This window comes from Rhinolophus hipposideros, assembly GCF_964194185.1.
Source record: "Rhinolophus hipposideros genome assembly, chromosome: 21".
Classification (NCBI taxonomy): domain Eukaryota; kingdom Metazoa; phylum Chordata; class Mammalia; order Chiroptera; family Rhinolophidae; genus Rhinolophus; species Rhinolophus hipposideros.
Genome location: NC_138067.1, coordinates 7,466,268 through 7,482,817, shown reverse-complemented (window position 1 = coordinate 7,482,817; position 16,550 = coordinate 7,466,268). Strand labels below are relative to the sequence as shown.

The window sequence follows — 16,550 nt, the reverse complement described above, 5'->3', positions numbered from 1 at the left end:
AGAGGAGAAAATGGTACATCATTCATGTGATGAAGTACTTTAGTAACACACTTTACAAGGATTTTTATATTGTTTTATGAAAAATGTAAGTAAAAGAACTATTATACAAGAAATTAGTAATAAGATATTTAGACAATAGGATCCTAGTTCCATAAAAAGGAAAAAAACGTAAGTATATAAATATTCACACACACACACACAAAAAAAAAAATTTGGAAAGAAACATGGCCAAAAGTTTACAGTGCTTATCTCTAGGTAGTGAACTTGGGCATAATTTCAATTTCATTCTTTAGATATCTGTATATTTTCTCAAGTTTTCAAAACTAAATGTGAAATACTTTTTAAATCAGGAAAAAGACGTTGCTTTCAAAAATTCTTAATTTCATGGCATTTCTTACGTTTACCAGGAGATTCTTTTTGGTGACCCTAACTTTTCAAAAATTTCCCATTTTTGTGCTCTGATACTATTGAAATCTGACTTGGATTGTTGTTCAATGCTCTAGAAAATTTTGATTTGACTGTCATAAATACAAATAACAATAATTAGCTAATTTTGTCACTATCTCAAAAAAAAAGAAAGAAACATGCAAGAGGAAAAACAAACCCAAACCTAAATGCCCTCTCTTATTATTTATAAAGTAATTAGATTAGTGCCAGATACATAAAAGTGCCATGTAGAGTTTGTTAAGTTTTTCTTTAAAGAGAACAGTAACTCTGGAAAAGAACTGCACACTAAATAATTTAATATGAATTCATTCTGTCAAACAAATAAGTTCACTTTCCATTTTGGACAGGTACATGTAGAACATCAGATATCGCACAATAATTTGGAACAGCTGTTGGCAGATTTCCAAATATGTTTAAAAAAATTTTCATTTAATCCCATTAAAGTTTTTCCAGGGAGTATATTGTCATGCAATTATATTAATAGTTGTCTGGTCACATAATATATTTCTTGAGATCTACAAAAGATCCTATGACATAAATGACAATTACATAGTGTAATAAGCATTTGGAAAGGTATTTTAGATATAAATTGCCAACATGCCAGCCAGCCCTTTACCAGTAGTTGAAAGATGTGGAATGCTACGTTCTCTGGAGCATAGGCTTTATTTTCAACCTATTTTAAAACCATTATGGAAAAATCCTACCTCTTCCTCTTATATCAAGGGATGCTTCTGAAAGAATTTCATCATACAGAGAAGTCAGACATGGTGTTAAATGAATAAGATACCAGTTTACAGGAGACTCACCAAAATAAAGCCCAATGGAACTTGACCTTGGGTAGAGTAAAATAAAATTTAAAATCTTCAAGTGACTTGGGAAATGCCCTTCATTTAAGTGTTGGAATGCTCCTGTTCTCTGGGAATATATTTGTAATCTGGCTATATTTCTAATATAGCTATATCTAATATATTTAATAGAATATATCTAATAGATTTCTAATGGATTTTGCTGGTAACTTTATATTCTGCACTCTATAGAAATTTGCGCTATTTATCAGTCATATTTTCTACATAATTTTCACCGTAAAATGCTTATGACGTGGCAGCCATCCCCTGACAGATGGGCTATATACCTTGTTTCCGCGAAAATAAGGCCTAGCCAGATCATCAGCTCTAATGCATCCTTTAATGCAACCCTCTAATGGTTTTAAAACAGGTTGAAAATTAAGATAAGACCCGGTCTTATACTACATTATATTATATACGACCCGGTCTTATATTAAAACAAGACGGGGTCTTATCTTAATTTTTGCCCCAAAAGACACATTAGAGCTGATGGTCCGGCTAGGTCTTATTTTGGGGGAAACACGGTACTTATTTGGCCCTAGAGTCTTATGATAGATAATATGTGGTTTGCTACAAAGTGACACAAAGATCTTCGTTCAGCCATTCGATAGTTGTTTTCTGTTGTTGATTTAAAACTTATGGAATACCACTATGTGTGCAAAACGTGTGTAAAGTGTCATAAATACAGTGATAAAAACAAGTGAGGTTCTGTTTCATAGCATTTCATAGTTTAACAGAAATATTAGGTGGGTGCAAAAGTAATTGCGGTTTTTGCAATTTTGTATTTTTAACCTTTTAAACTGCAATTACTTTTGCACCAATCTAACATAAACCAATAGTTAGAGAAAGACTTAACACAACAGAAGTCTGAATACACTGCTATGGCACCAGGGAATACATAATTAGGAAAGGTGTCTGCAAAGCCCTCATTTATTGAAAACGGATTTATAGGGTACGTACTATTTGCAAAGCATGAGGTGCTGGGAAGGCAGAAGGGGAAACTTCTATATGCTCTCCAGGAGCTCGTGTTTATATATACAGACTATAAACAGACAGCTCATAACATACATAGTGTTTTACCTATTTACTTAGTATTTACTTATTTATTTAGTAAAATATATAGTATTTTAGATTGTGATGGTGCTACAGAGAAAAAGAAAGCGAAGTAAGCTGGATAGGTGTCCTAGGTGTGAATGGCACGACTTTCCACAGGATGGTCAGAAAAGGCCTCTCTGACCAGATGGCATCTAAGCAGAGGAATGCCAGAAATGAGGAAGCAAGCCCTGCAGATACCTGAGGGGAAAGAGAGTTTCAGGCTGCAAAGACCTTGGGGCAGGAGTGTACTTGGTTTATTCTAGGAAGAGCGAGAATGCCCAAGTGGGAAGGGGAGGGGGCCGAGAGAAGCAGGACACGAGGTAACAGCAGCAGTCCAGGGCCAGACCTCGCTGTGCCTTGTAGGTAAATGCAAGGAAGGTCTTAGGGTCTCACTATGAACAGGATGGGACGCTACCTAAGGGCCAACAAGAGAGTGTAACGAGCTGATTTATGTTTTAAAACGAGCACTACAGGTGCTGTGTTAAAACAGACCGGACTTGGGAGTAAGAGAAATTAAGAGGCTTCTGCAACCGTTGAAGAAAGAGAGGATGGCAGCCTTGCCTACATGTAAGTGGCAGAGCTAGTGAGAGGTAGTCAGAGTTTTAGTATTTCTGACAGTAAAACAAGGGGGATTTCCTGGTTATCTTCACAGGAGAGGAAGAATTTAAGCAAGGTCTTTAAGGGTGAATAGATGTTCAACAGATAGAAAAGGGAATGAGGAAATAGGAATAATATGAAGGATGGAAGAGCCCGGCAGACTCCGATGTAGTGAGAAACTGTATGACAGGAGTTTACGGTTGGGCATCGTGTTAGGCAGTGGGTAGAGATTAGATGGAGATGATCTGGGATCAGAGTCTCCCAGGCCATGCATGCTCAGCTTTATCTCAGGGGCAACAGAGACCCAGCAAAATGTGTAAAGCAGGAGGGACAAGTCGGACATATTTATAGAAACACACTTCGCATGGCACTGGGCAGAGCCCCAAGAAGACCTACTGAGAAAATGTTAAAACTGTGTCGATGGGAGATGATAAATGGGGGGCCAGCCTGAGACAGTGTCGGTGCAACTGGGCAAAAAGAAACAATGTGGGAGACTCTGAAGAGGTGGCATGGCCAGGCTCCAGGGACTGAAGGAGGGAAGGAAGCCAAGGGGAAGCAGCCGAGGAGAGTAAGGTTTCTAACGTGAAGGCTAAGACAAGGGACACGCCACTAGAGAAGAGAGTAAACCAGCAGGATTCCTGTAAAATGGATCCTCACTAAAATATAAGTCATGTCCTGTCACACGTGTGCTCCAAACCCCCTCATGTCTTCTCACGTCTCAGACTCACAGCCAACAGTCTCATCCTAGGTGGCAAATTCCCAAATAATGAGGGTGCTGCTGTCTGATCTCATCTTCTTCTGTTCCCCTCAAAACTCTTACTTCGCTGCAGACCTGTCAGCCTTGGTGCTTTCCTCCCGCGTATCTTAGAGGCTTTGCTGTTCCCTACGCCCAGAACAATCTTCCCACAAGTTTCTACCTACGCGGCCTGCCTCTGCACATCGTGAGGTCTTTGTTCACATGTCACTACAAGGCCTTCTGGAACCACCCTATTCGCAATCCTCCACCCACAATGGCATTCCTGGGACCCCTGACGGGCTTAGGTATCCCCATACCAGTTTTCCCTCTTGTGGGGTTTTTTTAATACCTCTCTCTCTCTAATTTCTACTCCCTTCCCTGTCTCTGCCCCACAAGAAATAAACTCAAAGAAGGCAGAAATCTTTTTGTTTTTCACAACTTCATGTTTGGTACCGAAAACATTATCTGGCACAGAGTGGGGGAGCTAAATACATTTGTTTAATGAAGTAATTAATGAATTCATATTGCATTAGAAGTACCTGCAAGACTTTTAGGTGGAGCCGCCCAGTAGGCAGCTGGACTTGGAGCACTGGGGGACACCAGGGAGAGCAGGGATGGGGACAGAGGTTTGGGGTCACGGGGACAGCAGCACAGAAATCGCAGAAGAACTGAGAGATACGGGGAAGAGGGAAGCGGTGCGGTAGTTCAGAGTTCAGACCCTGGGGACAGAATGGCTGGGCACAAGTCGGGGCCTGACACTTCCTGCATGTAACCCTCTCTGTGCCTCAGTGTCCTCATCTCTAAAATGGGGTTTTCGTAACATCTGCTTCAGACGGTTGTGATACGGTTTAAATGAACAAATACATGTAAAGCACTGAGAACAGTGCCAGAACAAGTTGACTCATGGGAAGTACCCAATAACTGAGAGCAAAAGGGCACACTGAGGAGGCTGGCATCTTCTCTGGGTAAGAGGGGCAGGGTTCATACGAGTACATCTGGAGGCCAGAGCCCGTTTTTCTGACTCCTTGGTTCCTCATTTTCTCGTGCTCTGTGGTGAGTCAACAGCGGTTCTCTCTGCTTTGAGTTTGTTGCTGTTTTCGTTTATTTGTTTTCTCTATGGTCTTATGGAGAGACATCCAAAAACATCTCCGAAGGTGTTTTGAATTCAAGCAAGGTACATGGCAGGCGTACAGTATGGCAGCAAGAGCACAGGCCTTAGGATCAGATAAATACGGGCTTTTATTCCAGCTCTGCCACTCAGATAAGTAACTTGGTCTCTCCCGATTTCTAAAACAGCAGTGATAATATCTACAGCTCGAGCACCTCGAGCCTGAAGAGGCGTCGCAGCTCAATGAATGATGCCCTTGTGAGGATCTGGTGGGACAGATCCGTAAAACACTGGGCCCGGCCATGGCACCGGGCGAGACCCAGGATGGGAGCTGTAGCAAGTCTTGTTTCGATGGCTCGCATTCCTGCGGCAAGGGCCTGTTTAAGGGATCCCGCGTCGGGTCGGAACTTTCTATGTATCCATGTCATTAAAAAAAGTATTTTCACTTCATCTTTTAAGAGAACAGATTTACTCTCCTAAGGTTTTGTTGAAGCACTAAACCTTCTTAGAAGGTGCACTTAAAGTGATTAGATATTGGTATCAGGTTTGTTGTGGGTCTTGGAAAGATAAAAGAGAAGCCTTGACAGTGTGCTGTTTGCATTTGAGTTTCTTTTTATCCCCCAGTGTATGGCTGGTTCGGGGCACAGTGGGCTGATAACCTTTCGTGTTTCATTCTCCATGTACTACTTTCCCAAAACAAAAGCTGAAATGGTGCCGTGGTTGCTTTAGAACAGTGGGTAATCATGTACCAGAATGCCTAGTATATCTATAAAAATATTAGGAAGGATTTAAGAACTGATTGCATTTTGTGGGTTTACCTGTTTTAAGGGTACTCCTTAAAATTATGTGTTTTCCTGATTATAAAAGAACATATGCACATTTAAGATAATTTGGAAAACTAGAAAAGCTCAAAGGAGAAAACCCACTCTAGGATATAACATTTCTGTGTAAATCCTGCAAATCTTTCCAGACGCCACCTCCCTGGACAGGAGTGTGTGTGTATGAAAACAGAATTCAAATCCTACTAAATGTTATGCCTTCACTTCCTTTTCAAATTAACTAATGCATGAATGCATGCATGCATTCATTCATTCAAGCAAACTAATTAAGCACCTACTCGTATAGACGAGGTACTGTACAAAGTACAGATGAGGGAGACAAGCATATACATATAAAAAAAAATTACAAGAAAGGAGGGAAGAGCTAATGAAAGAACACAGAGAGTAAGTACTACAGGTGCACATGACAGGGGGCAGACGACAACTCCCTGGGCTGCAGAGGTGTCGGGGAAGTGTCTCACAGGAGATGATACGTGAGCTGTTACCAACAGGAAACTCAGAAATTCACCAAGGAAAGAAGGCACATCAGCAGAGGATGTAGCAGGAAGGCCCAAAATATGAAACTGCATGGCTACTCTGAGCTACTGTAAAAATCCAGTGTGGAGAAAGGTGAATGAGCAGGGGACATGGGGCTGGAAGTGCAGGAACCAGGTAACGAACAGCCACTGCAGGGTCTGAAGCAGGGGGCTGATGTGCTCTGATTTATATCTTGGTTAGAAAATGTACTGAAGCTTTAAGGACTACGAAAGAGGGACAAAGAGGAAAGCTAGAGCAATTCATAAAAGGACGGACCAGGTGAAAGACAGTGAAGGTCTAAGGAGAATGGCGATGAGAAGACAATGTCCTGGAAGTCAAAAGACCTGGGTTCTGGATAGGGCAACTCCTTCTTTCCTGTCTTCCCTCCACAGTTACTGAGAGTCAGCTCCATGCAAGCGCATGGTAGGTGCTGGAGAAACCAAGAGAATGTGGCCCAACTCTGAGACCCCAAGAGCTGCCATTCTAGTAGGGAAAAATGGGTGGAAATGTACTAGTTTTGCTTGCCCGGCATGCGCTGCCCTCCTTCTCTGGGAACAGGACCCCAATTTTCCTTTGGGAAAACCATCCATCTCTGACTCACGGTCCATGCAGTCTGAGTGGGAACAGTCACATTCCAACCCTACTCCAAGAGTGGGTGCACGAACCAGGCCAGGCACACGGGGGAGCACGTCCCTCCGCGGTACACGACTGGTTCAGAGATGGCACATGACTCTCACCAGGCCAACGAGAGGGCTCCAGGGGAATCTGAAAGAACCAGAAAGAAGACACAACTGCCTACTTCTAACATCTCATGACTTAAGGCCACACACCCCTTGGGCATCAGAGCCCTCCTAGCTGATCAGATGAGAGCCTATCCAGCATGAAGTCACACAGAGGAAAGCCCAGAAGTAGAAAAAAACAGTGATCAGATGACATATTTTGAGAAGCTGGATTTAGCCATGTAGTTCTACACATCTAAGGTAAGTCAACCAATTCCCTTTTTTCCACAATGAGTTTCTTCGCATTTCTGTCACTTGCAGTTGAAAGAAAGAGCGGTGACTGTTTCAGGGCGAGATGTGCACAATCCCACAACTGCGATAAACACGCGAAAGGCACAACAGAGGCACGTGTAAGGGACAAGCAGCACAGGGGCAAGGCCAAGGTCAACTCTACTTGCAGGCAAAGTCAGTCGAGGCTACTTTCACAAAGGGCATGATGTCTAAGGGAGGCCTTGAGAATCAGCCGCCGGGCAACAGGATCTTCTAAGCAGAAGAAACAGAACAAGCAGAGGCAAGAAGTGGGAAAGAGCATGGGATGCTGGGGGAGAAAACAGTGCACTACGGTAAAGCATCTGACAGGTGAGCAGAAAGCAGACTATGAAGGAACTGATAGGCTCTGTGGGTGATGAGCAGCCAGTCCCTGGATGAGCAAACCAGACCATGCCACGCCTCGCTGAACCTCTCTGCACCACAGCTGTTCCACAGGAAAACTCAGGGAGATCCAAACAATCACCACAAATTGATCAAAATAGTAAGAGACCTTACCTGCTGATAGAATTCATCATCTTTGGGGGTCAGATAAGGAAGCCAAGTGTCTTCAAGCTCTTCAAGAAGCCTCAGTTTCTGTTTTAAAATAATAATTATAGGTGACTGACTATAGAGTGACTCAAAATATAAGACAATCCCTTATTTTAACAATAAGAGAACACACACAAAAAATAGCCCACTTGAAGGTATAAACTTTTAGAGACAGAAATTAGTCAAACGTCAGTTACGAAATGTAATAATTTAATTACACACATTTAAGTGACACATTGTAGAAATGATGGTTTTATTCACTGTCACATTTCATGAAACCATTTGATTCACTCCTGAAATGTAGCTTTAACATCAGGGTCTTTTTATCGCTAGAATCACCGTTTGAATCATCGAATACGGTTTCCAGAACAAGTCTTCCTGTCTGTGTAATCTGCTGGAGACACAGCAGTTTTTGAATCCTTCCGTGATGCTATCACCGGAAATACCAAACCAAGTTACAAGTATCCATGTGCATAACGTCAGGATATTCACAATATTTATTCATCCTGTATACTTTTATGTGAGACCATAATCACTTACATTATTACTTTTTTTAAAGCTAGAGCAATTATCATATCTATATTAAAGCAACTTTGCTTTTCCAATTGTACAAAGAAATCTTTTTAAGCTAGCCGTGTCTGATGCCATTTCAGGATACTAGGTCTTCCCAAATACGGGTATCCCCCACTTTCCAAAAATTCGCATTCCGTCACTTTGCTTCCACAAAGACCTCTAGTACTACCTGTTTTCGCTAACCGAAAGAAATCAGAAAGGGATTTTCGCTATTACAAAAAAAGGCAAAAGCGACACTTTTTCAGAGTTTGTTTTGCAGTGAGCCGTTATGGAGTCAGCGGCACCCCAAGCAGTGAGAGAGTTGCCTGCTGAGCTCCTTCCCTGGGAACCACACTCAGCATTTCAGCATCAAGCCCCAGAGCTTTGAACTTGTCTGTGAGCCCTTGGGCTTTATCTCACTTTACTTTGTGTATCCGTTAGCAAGATGTGCCTAAGGTATCAGAAAAGCCTAAGCGAGCTCAAGCGTCGAATTGGACGTAGTTACCGTTTTGATCATGGTGAAGGAAATAGTGACACAGTGTGTGCAGTGAACTTGCCTGCATCCACCATTTGTACTATTTACACAGAGAGAGAAAGAATCCTGAGAGCTGCCAAAGTTCTAATACTATTGGTTCTGTTAGTAGCAAAGTGGTCTCTTTCAGTCACTATCCAGTAATGGATAAAATGCAAAGTCTGTTGCGTGAGGGGACTGATGGGTGCACCAAGTGTGCTGTTCCATTATCTTATATTTAAGGGAAAATCAGTCTTTTTAAGAAGTGAAACTACACTGTCCTTACATTATCCCTACTTTATATAGGCTGTGTATTCACTCTATTCTTCCTGCTTTTACTATATGTTAGTGTTATTTTAGGTTTTATTTGTTATTTGATATGATTTGGTAAGTTATTTTTTGGTCCAGGAATGCTCGAAAATTTTTCCATAAATATTCATGGTAATTGCTTCTTCCCCTTATGCTATTTCAGCTTACGAAAGGTTTCATGGCAACACTCTCCTTTCAGATAGCGGGGCAAACCTGAGTACCATGCTGTTCAAACTAAGTTAAGAGAGGTTCCCATATTATAAAGTATTTTCTAAGAAATCAAGATGACACCCTCCTTCCAAAGGATTATTTTTCAAAGAGTATCTGACCTTATATTCAAACATATATGGTGTGTGTGTGGGTACACACATGGTATATAAATGGCATATATGTGTATACACAGACACACATACACATAGAAATTATCGACACACTACAGAAATTTTCTGAAAGAAAAACAAAAAGGGCAGAAACACCTACGTTTCAAATAAACGGTAGTAAAATGTGTACTGAGGCTGCTGTCAGCCAATAAGGCATGTTTATGAGAATTAAAACTACGGTGTGTCTTGGCCTGGGTCGATGCAGTCAGGCTCCATAAGGCCTGGCTTGGTGAATACAAACTGGATTTTAGCCCCACCTGCTCGGACGAGCACTGTCATATGAAGCAAACAACCTGCTCAGGCAGACGTGGTCACCCTGACATCCGCCCCACCCCAGGAAAGCAGACTTCTCTCACAAAACCATCACAGAGTAGCCCAGAGCAACCTTTGGGAAGACTCAAATTCTTTCTGGATCTTCTGTATAATTATCCACAGTGAATAAAGAAAAAAAGAGAACAGAAATATAGCAACCAGTTGACCTAAGAAAGACAAAACTGTAAATTTTACTCGTATACAATATTCTAGTCTGTTTATTGAACGAAACCTTTCTGCTTTGACTATAGGTATTTTCTCATCTATGGTATAGTAAGACCAGCTTACCAGTTAAACTAAGAAGTTTTCCTTTATGAAAGACCTGTAATACTAACACAGACCATAAATTTAGACAAATCATTGGTTAAGTGGTTTATCTGTTTTCAACATGCGCCATTATTTGGGACACAGAAAGAACCGATGCTATTTCCATGCATATACTTCCACATTAAGCGCTCCATCATGAATTTAATCAAAATCCATACCTTAATTTTCACTTCAGGCTCAGGAAAGCCTTCACTTTCCTGTGACTCTTTACCAATCCTTTTTATAGATATAATATTTAAATCCCATTGTTAATAAAAGCCTTGAATAATTCAAATGCACATGATACCTCCCACTTTGAAATGCCTCCCCGTTACAAATATACCACCTTAAGATCTCTTCAGGAGAGTCTATAAAGCTAACCTGTGTGTAGGGGCACAAGGAGATTCTCAGAAGGCATTCCTTCCTAGAAGGAAGTTCATACTCCACTTTAATCAGATTAAACAGCAACAGACCCGTCCTATAGGTCAACAAGCACCAGAGGAGGCTGAAATTCTGTTCATAATTAATACTTCAGCTAAAGTATTATAAAAACAACCACTTCTCGACCCAGATGAGGTCCAGCATATCAGTTTGTATAAAGCATTAGAACTTGGAAGACTGTACCGAAAGGGTAAAATGCTCTGAGAGCATCCCTACCATAGAGCTAGCAGAATTTAAATGGTCTTCCTCAACTGGGAATGTTAATTTTAATCCTGTAATCACGGTACCTATCTGACACACGAGAACAGGCGACAGGAAATCACTCAACTTCAGACCACGCAGGTGAAATCTGCTCCGTGCATCAACCTTCACAGCCTCGATTTTACCAATTAACTAATAAGAGCAACTGTAAGGAACAACATTTATCAATTTAAACAGAACTGTCGGCCATATTTACTTTGGTGAAATCAATCCGGAATCAATATTAGATTAAATTGGTAGTTCATGAATATCACAAGTTTCTTAAATATTAAGATTGCGTTGTTTTTTACCAGAGGGTAAGGGGGATGGGGGGTGGGAGATGAGGGTAAGGGGATCAAATATATGGTGATGGAAGGAGAACTGACTCTGGGTGGTGAACACACAATGGGATTTATAGATGATGTAATACAGAATTGTACACCTGAAATCTATGTAATTTTACTAATAATTGTCACCCCAATAAATTAAAAAAAAAGAAAAAAGATTGTGTTGTTTTTAAAAAGGCAAAGGCACTCTGGGCACAGCTATGGAGAAACGAGCCCTCTCTCATCCAGGTGTCCAAACTAGCACAGTATCGATGGAGGGCAACGGGCAATTCCTATCAACATTCAAATGCATTTCCCCTTTGACCCAGAATTCCTACTTTCCAAGGATTTTTTTTTCTACAGATGTGCTATGTTCAGAAGAATGTATAAACAAGTTTATTCGCTAGATCACTGTCTGTACAACAAAAGCTTGGAAACATAATTAAAACCACTCAATGGTACACTTTAAAGGGGTGAATTTTGTGGTATGTGAAATTGTATGTCAACTAAACAAAAAGATGAGAAACAATTCAAGTATCCATCCACAGAGGATGGTTAAATACACCATGGGACAGCCACACAATGAAACAAACACAAAGCACCAGTAAACAAGAACAAGGGAGCGCCCTGTTAGTGAAACCAAAAAGCTCTCCAGGATTTATCAGGAAGTAAAAGGCAAGAGACAAAACATCTGCTTGTATTTGCATACAGAAACAGAAAGGATATGTGACAAACAGTTAAAGTGGTTATCTGTCAATGATAGAGGTGGGAAATACCTATGTAGAAGGGGACACAGGTGGGAAAAGACTATTCCCAATCCTCCTTTTTATACTGTTTTGATTTTGAACTACATAAACGCATTACCTATTATCAACTGAAACGCATTACCCATCAATTCTTAACACTGAATTCAGAATAAAGATGAAGTCCACGTGATTTTTAGCTTTAAGAAAGGCGTACTTGTGTGATGGACACTGAAGTATTTGAGGGGGAAACTATCGCAGACTCGCAGTATACGCAGAAGTGCAGAGGGAAAACAAACAAACAAAAAAACCCAGCTCTGACAATTTCTTTTCGTGAAATGCCACCCAGTTGGTAAACACACACAACATTCAAATGCACTCTGGAATGGAGGTGGAAGGCGCTCGTGTTTGATTGTCAGATCTGGCTAACTGCTGCTCCCCAGCCTGGTGTCCAGATAAATCCCCACCGCTGGGCCCTCCAGCACACTGCTCTGCTGTCACACTCCTGTCAAATGAATCAGGCTGCTCACAAATGCCACCCAGAAAGCCAGAGAGAACGCAGAGTCGCAGCTCTCCCACCTGGCAGGAGGAACATAGGAAGAGCCTTCCATGAGGACTATCCCCATTTCCATAGCGCCAGTAAGTAAACGGGACACAGACACAAGACAGCAAGGAAAACCTATCGAATTATGTGCAGCGATGGAGGTATTAACTAACCCTATGTGGTAATCATTTTGCAATATAAATGTATATCAAATCATCATGCTTTACACCTTAAACTTATATGTTGTTATACATCAATTATATCTCAATAAAGCTGGGGGGGAGCAGGGGAGTGTTCTCTGACAAAATGGAACTAAATTACATGTCAATAACAGAAATATATCTCAAAACTTCCCAAATATTTGGAAACTACATGACCCACTTCAAAATAATCCATGGGTAAAAGAAGAAACCAAACAAGCAATCAGAAAGTATTTTAAATTGAATAAAAATCAAAACAAAACTTTTAAAACTTTCTACATTGCAGCTACAGCAATATTTACAGGGAAATATATAACACTAACTGCCTATATTAAAAAAGAAAAATGACTTCAAACCAATGACCTCAGCTTCCACCTGAAGAAAATGGAAAAAGAGGAGCAAATGAAACCCAAAGTAAACAGATGAAAGAAAATTATGAAAGATCTGAGTAGGAATCAATAAAATAGAAAACAGAAAAGTAAAGAAAACCCATGAATCATGGCATTGTACACCAGAGGCTGGACATTAATGAATGCCAACTATAATTTTATGTGTATAATGTGATGGCTCGGTTTGAGGTCGGGGTGGTGGTGGATGGGGGGAGGGGGGTTCACGGTGTGAGGGATGTAAAAATAAAATAAAATAAAATAAAACTAAAAAAAAAGAATAATTAAAAAAAATAAAGTAATTGATTAAAAAAATAATAATAATAATAATAAATAAATAAATAAATAAAATTTCATGTTAAAACGTAAAAAAAAAAAAAACCCATGAAGCCAGAAGCTAGTTATTTGAGAATATTAAAATCACTAGCTAGACTTATAAGGAAAAAAAACTCTTAAGTTTCAACATACCAACTAAAAGGATAATAAGGGGGTATTATGAACTTTATGTCAATAATTTTAGAACGTGGACAAAATAGGAAAATTCTTTGAAAGGCACAAGTTACCAAGGTTCACTCAAGAAGATAACCTGAGTAGTCCTATATCTAATAATGAAATTGAATTTGTATTTTAAAAACTTCCCACAAAGGAAACTCCAAGCACAGAACGTTCAATGTTGAATTCTACTAAACACTTAAGAAATAATATCAATTCTACCCAAAGTCATCCAGAAAATTAATGAAATTAAATCCCAAAACCAAGCAGAATTATTACAATAAAATTACAGACCAATATCCTCTCAGGAATGTAAATACACAAATTATTAACAAAATTTTAGCAAACTGAATCCAACAACACATATAAAGGGTAATACATCATGAGTAAGTATTATCCCAGAAATGTTAGGGTGGTTTAACATTTGAAAATTGACATAATTTATCATATTATCAGGCAATGAGAGAAAAATCATGTGGTCATTGAATTGATGCAGTAAGAACATCAGCTATACCCATGATCCGTCCTGTTAAAGACACTGAGCAAACTAGAGGACTTCCCCAACCTGATCTAGAAATCAACAGGTGACATCATACCTAGTGATGAAAGACTGAATGATTTCATTATACGAGTATGATCAGGAAAAAGGCAAGGCAACGATGTCTGTTATCACCCCTCTATTCAAGACCGCACGGAACGTTCTAGGCAGTGCAATACGGCCAAAAAAAAAAAAAAAGAAATGAAAGGCATGCACTCCAGGAAAAAAATACAGAATAGATAAACTGTCTTTATTTGCATGTGATATAAGCACCTGTATAGAAAATCCTACAGTATCTACAAAAGAAAGCTATTAGAACTAGTAAATTCAGAAAGTTGCAGGATATAATCGGCAGGACAAGTTTGCAAGATCAGTACACAAAAATCAGTGTATTTCTATATACTAGCAACTGACTATCTGAAATTAAAAATTTTAAGAATACCACAAACAGTAACATCAAAAATTACATAAAGTACTTTGGGATAAAACAAAAGATTTTCCAGACTTATAAAAAAAAATGAAACACTGCTGAGAGAAATTAAAGAAGTTCTAAATAAATGGAGAGATATACTGTTCATGGGTCAGAAGACTCAATGTCAAATTGTCCCCAAATTGATACAGTCCCAATCCAAGATCCCTGCAGGTTCTTTTTTTAATATATATAATATTAATAATAAGACCTAACGTGTCCAAAAAACTGCAAAAGAAGAATAAACTTGAAGGATTTCACTAATGTCAAGACTTGCTATAAAACTACAGGAATGAAGACAGTGTGGTACTAACCCACCTAAATCAATTGTGGTCAACTGATTTTTGAAAAAGATTCAAAATTAATTCAATGGAGAAAGCAATTCTTTTCAACAAACACTACTTGAAGAATTAGATATCCATACTTACAAAAAAAATTTAAGCCACATCTTGTACCATATATAAAAATAAACTCTAAATGAGTAAATATATCAATATAAACCTAAAAATAAATATAAAACCTAAATTACAATATTAGTAGAAGAAAACAAGAAATTCTTTGAGTCTTTAGGTTAGGCAAGGAAAAATTTTCTTAGATATGAAACCAAAGCACAATACATGAAAGAAAAAAAAGTGATAAATTAAACTATCAAATTCAAGAACTTCTATTCTCATAACTCTCAGAGCTATTATAGAACTCTAATGCACTGCACTCAAGAAAACAAAATGGACCAACCACTTTGGAAGAAAATCTGCCAATTTCTTAACAAGACACAGACGTATAACATGACAGCACATGTCCATACAAAAACGTGTCCATAAATGCTCATAGCAGCTTTATTTGTAATTGCCAACAACGGGAATTAACCCAAATGTCCCTCAACAAGTAAATAGAAAAGAAATTGTAGTATATTGAAAAAAAAGAAATTGTGGTCGAGCAATACAAAAATTCACTACTGAGCAACAAAAAGGAATGAATTATTGACACACAGAAACATGGATGAATCTCAAAATCACTATGCTAACTAAATGAAGCCAGATCAAAACAAAGAGTACATACCGTATGATTCCATTTATGCAAAATTCTAGACAATGCAAATTAGTCAATAGTGACAAATAGCAATTAGTGGCTGCCTGAGGCCAGGGTTTGAGGAAGAGGGGAGGAAGGATTATTCAGAGGCATAAGGAAACTACCTGGTGTAATGAACATGTGCAGTACCTTGATTTTGGTGCTGCTTTAACAAGTATATACACGTGTCAAAACTTACCAAGTTGTACAATTTAAATACGTGCAGTTTATGCTATGTCAATTATACCTCAATAAAACTGTTTTAAAAGCAGGGAGTAGAGAAAGTGAGGATTACCTAAACATGGTATATCTTCCCTGCAAAACTAGACAAGGTTGTCATTTAAGGGATCAACGTGATTTTCTTTCATTGCTGTAGTCAGACTTTTTACTACTTCTTAAGGCAATTTAAGTAATGCGTATTTTTTAGATATGTATCCATTTCATCTTAGTTCTCAAACGTATCATGTTTCCTTATTATTCTTAGAAATCAATAATACCAATAGTGTGTCCTCTGTTGAGTCCCTAATATTGGATCACATGACTTACCTCCTTTCTCACAGTCCCATTAATTACTGTTGTCTACAGTTTTAGTTTTGTATTCATTTTAAAACAGAAAGGTGGTATTTTAAACCAATAATTAAGTGAATTTTCCAATACATTTTTTCAATCTCTATGCTCACCCTTGTTTCTTGCTAAATTACAACATTTTAACAGTTTTCCTAATGAGAGTCTATGGGTGGTAACTCAACCAGTCTTTATTATCACTAAAAATATTTACATTTTTTTCCTCACTCCTGAATCAAAAATTACTTGGGTTTTAAAAACTAAAATGAACGGTAATCTTCCCTTAGCACTTTGAAGATTTTACTCGTATTCCCATCTTCTAGCATCTGTTCTTACTAATAAGAATCTTTCTTTTGTTGATAATATGCATTTTTATGCCTTGGACCTCTTAAGGATTTTTTTCCCTTTG

The 16,550-nt window shown here is 39.0% G+C and overlaps 1 protein-coding gene across 3 annotated transcripts in view; it reads right to left on the bottom strand.

Moving 5' to 3' along the window:
* The window catches only part of FTO (FTO alpha-ketoglutarate dependent dioxygenase), a 341,170-nt gene that overhangs the window by 242,998 nt on the left and 81,622 nt on the right, over positions 1-16,550 (bottom strand). For all 3 annotated transcript variants that reach the window (XM_081030799.1, XM_081030801.1, XM_081030800.1), the window contains one exon: positions 7,728-7,805. In XM_081030799.1, coding sequence (XP_080886925.1) covers positions 7,728-7,805 — 78 coding nt within the window. The remainder of the gene's footprint in view (positions 1-7,727; positions 7,806-16,550) is intronic.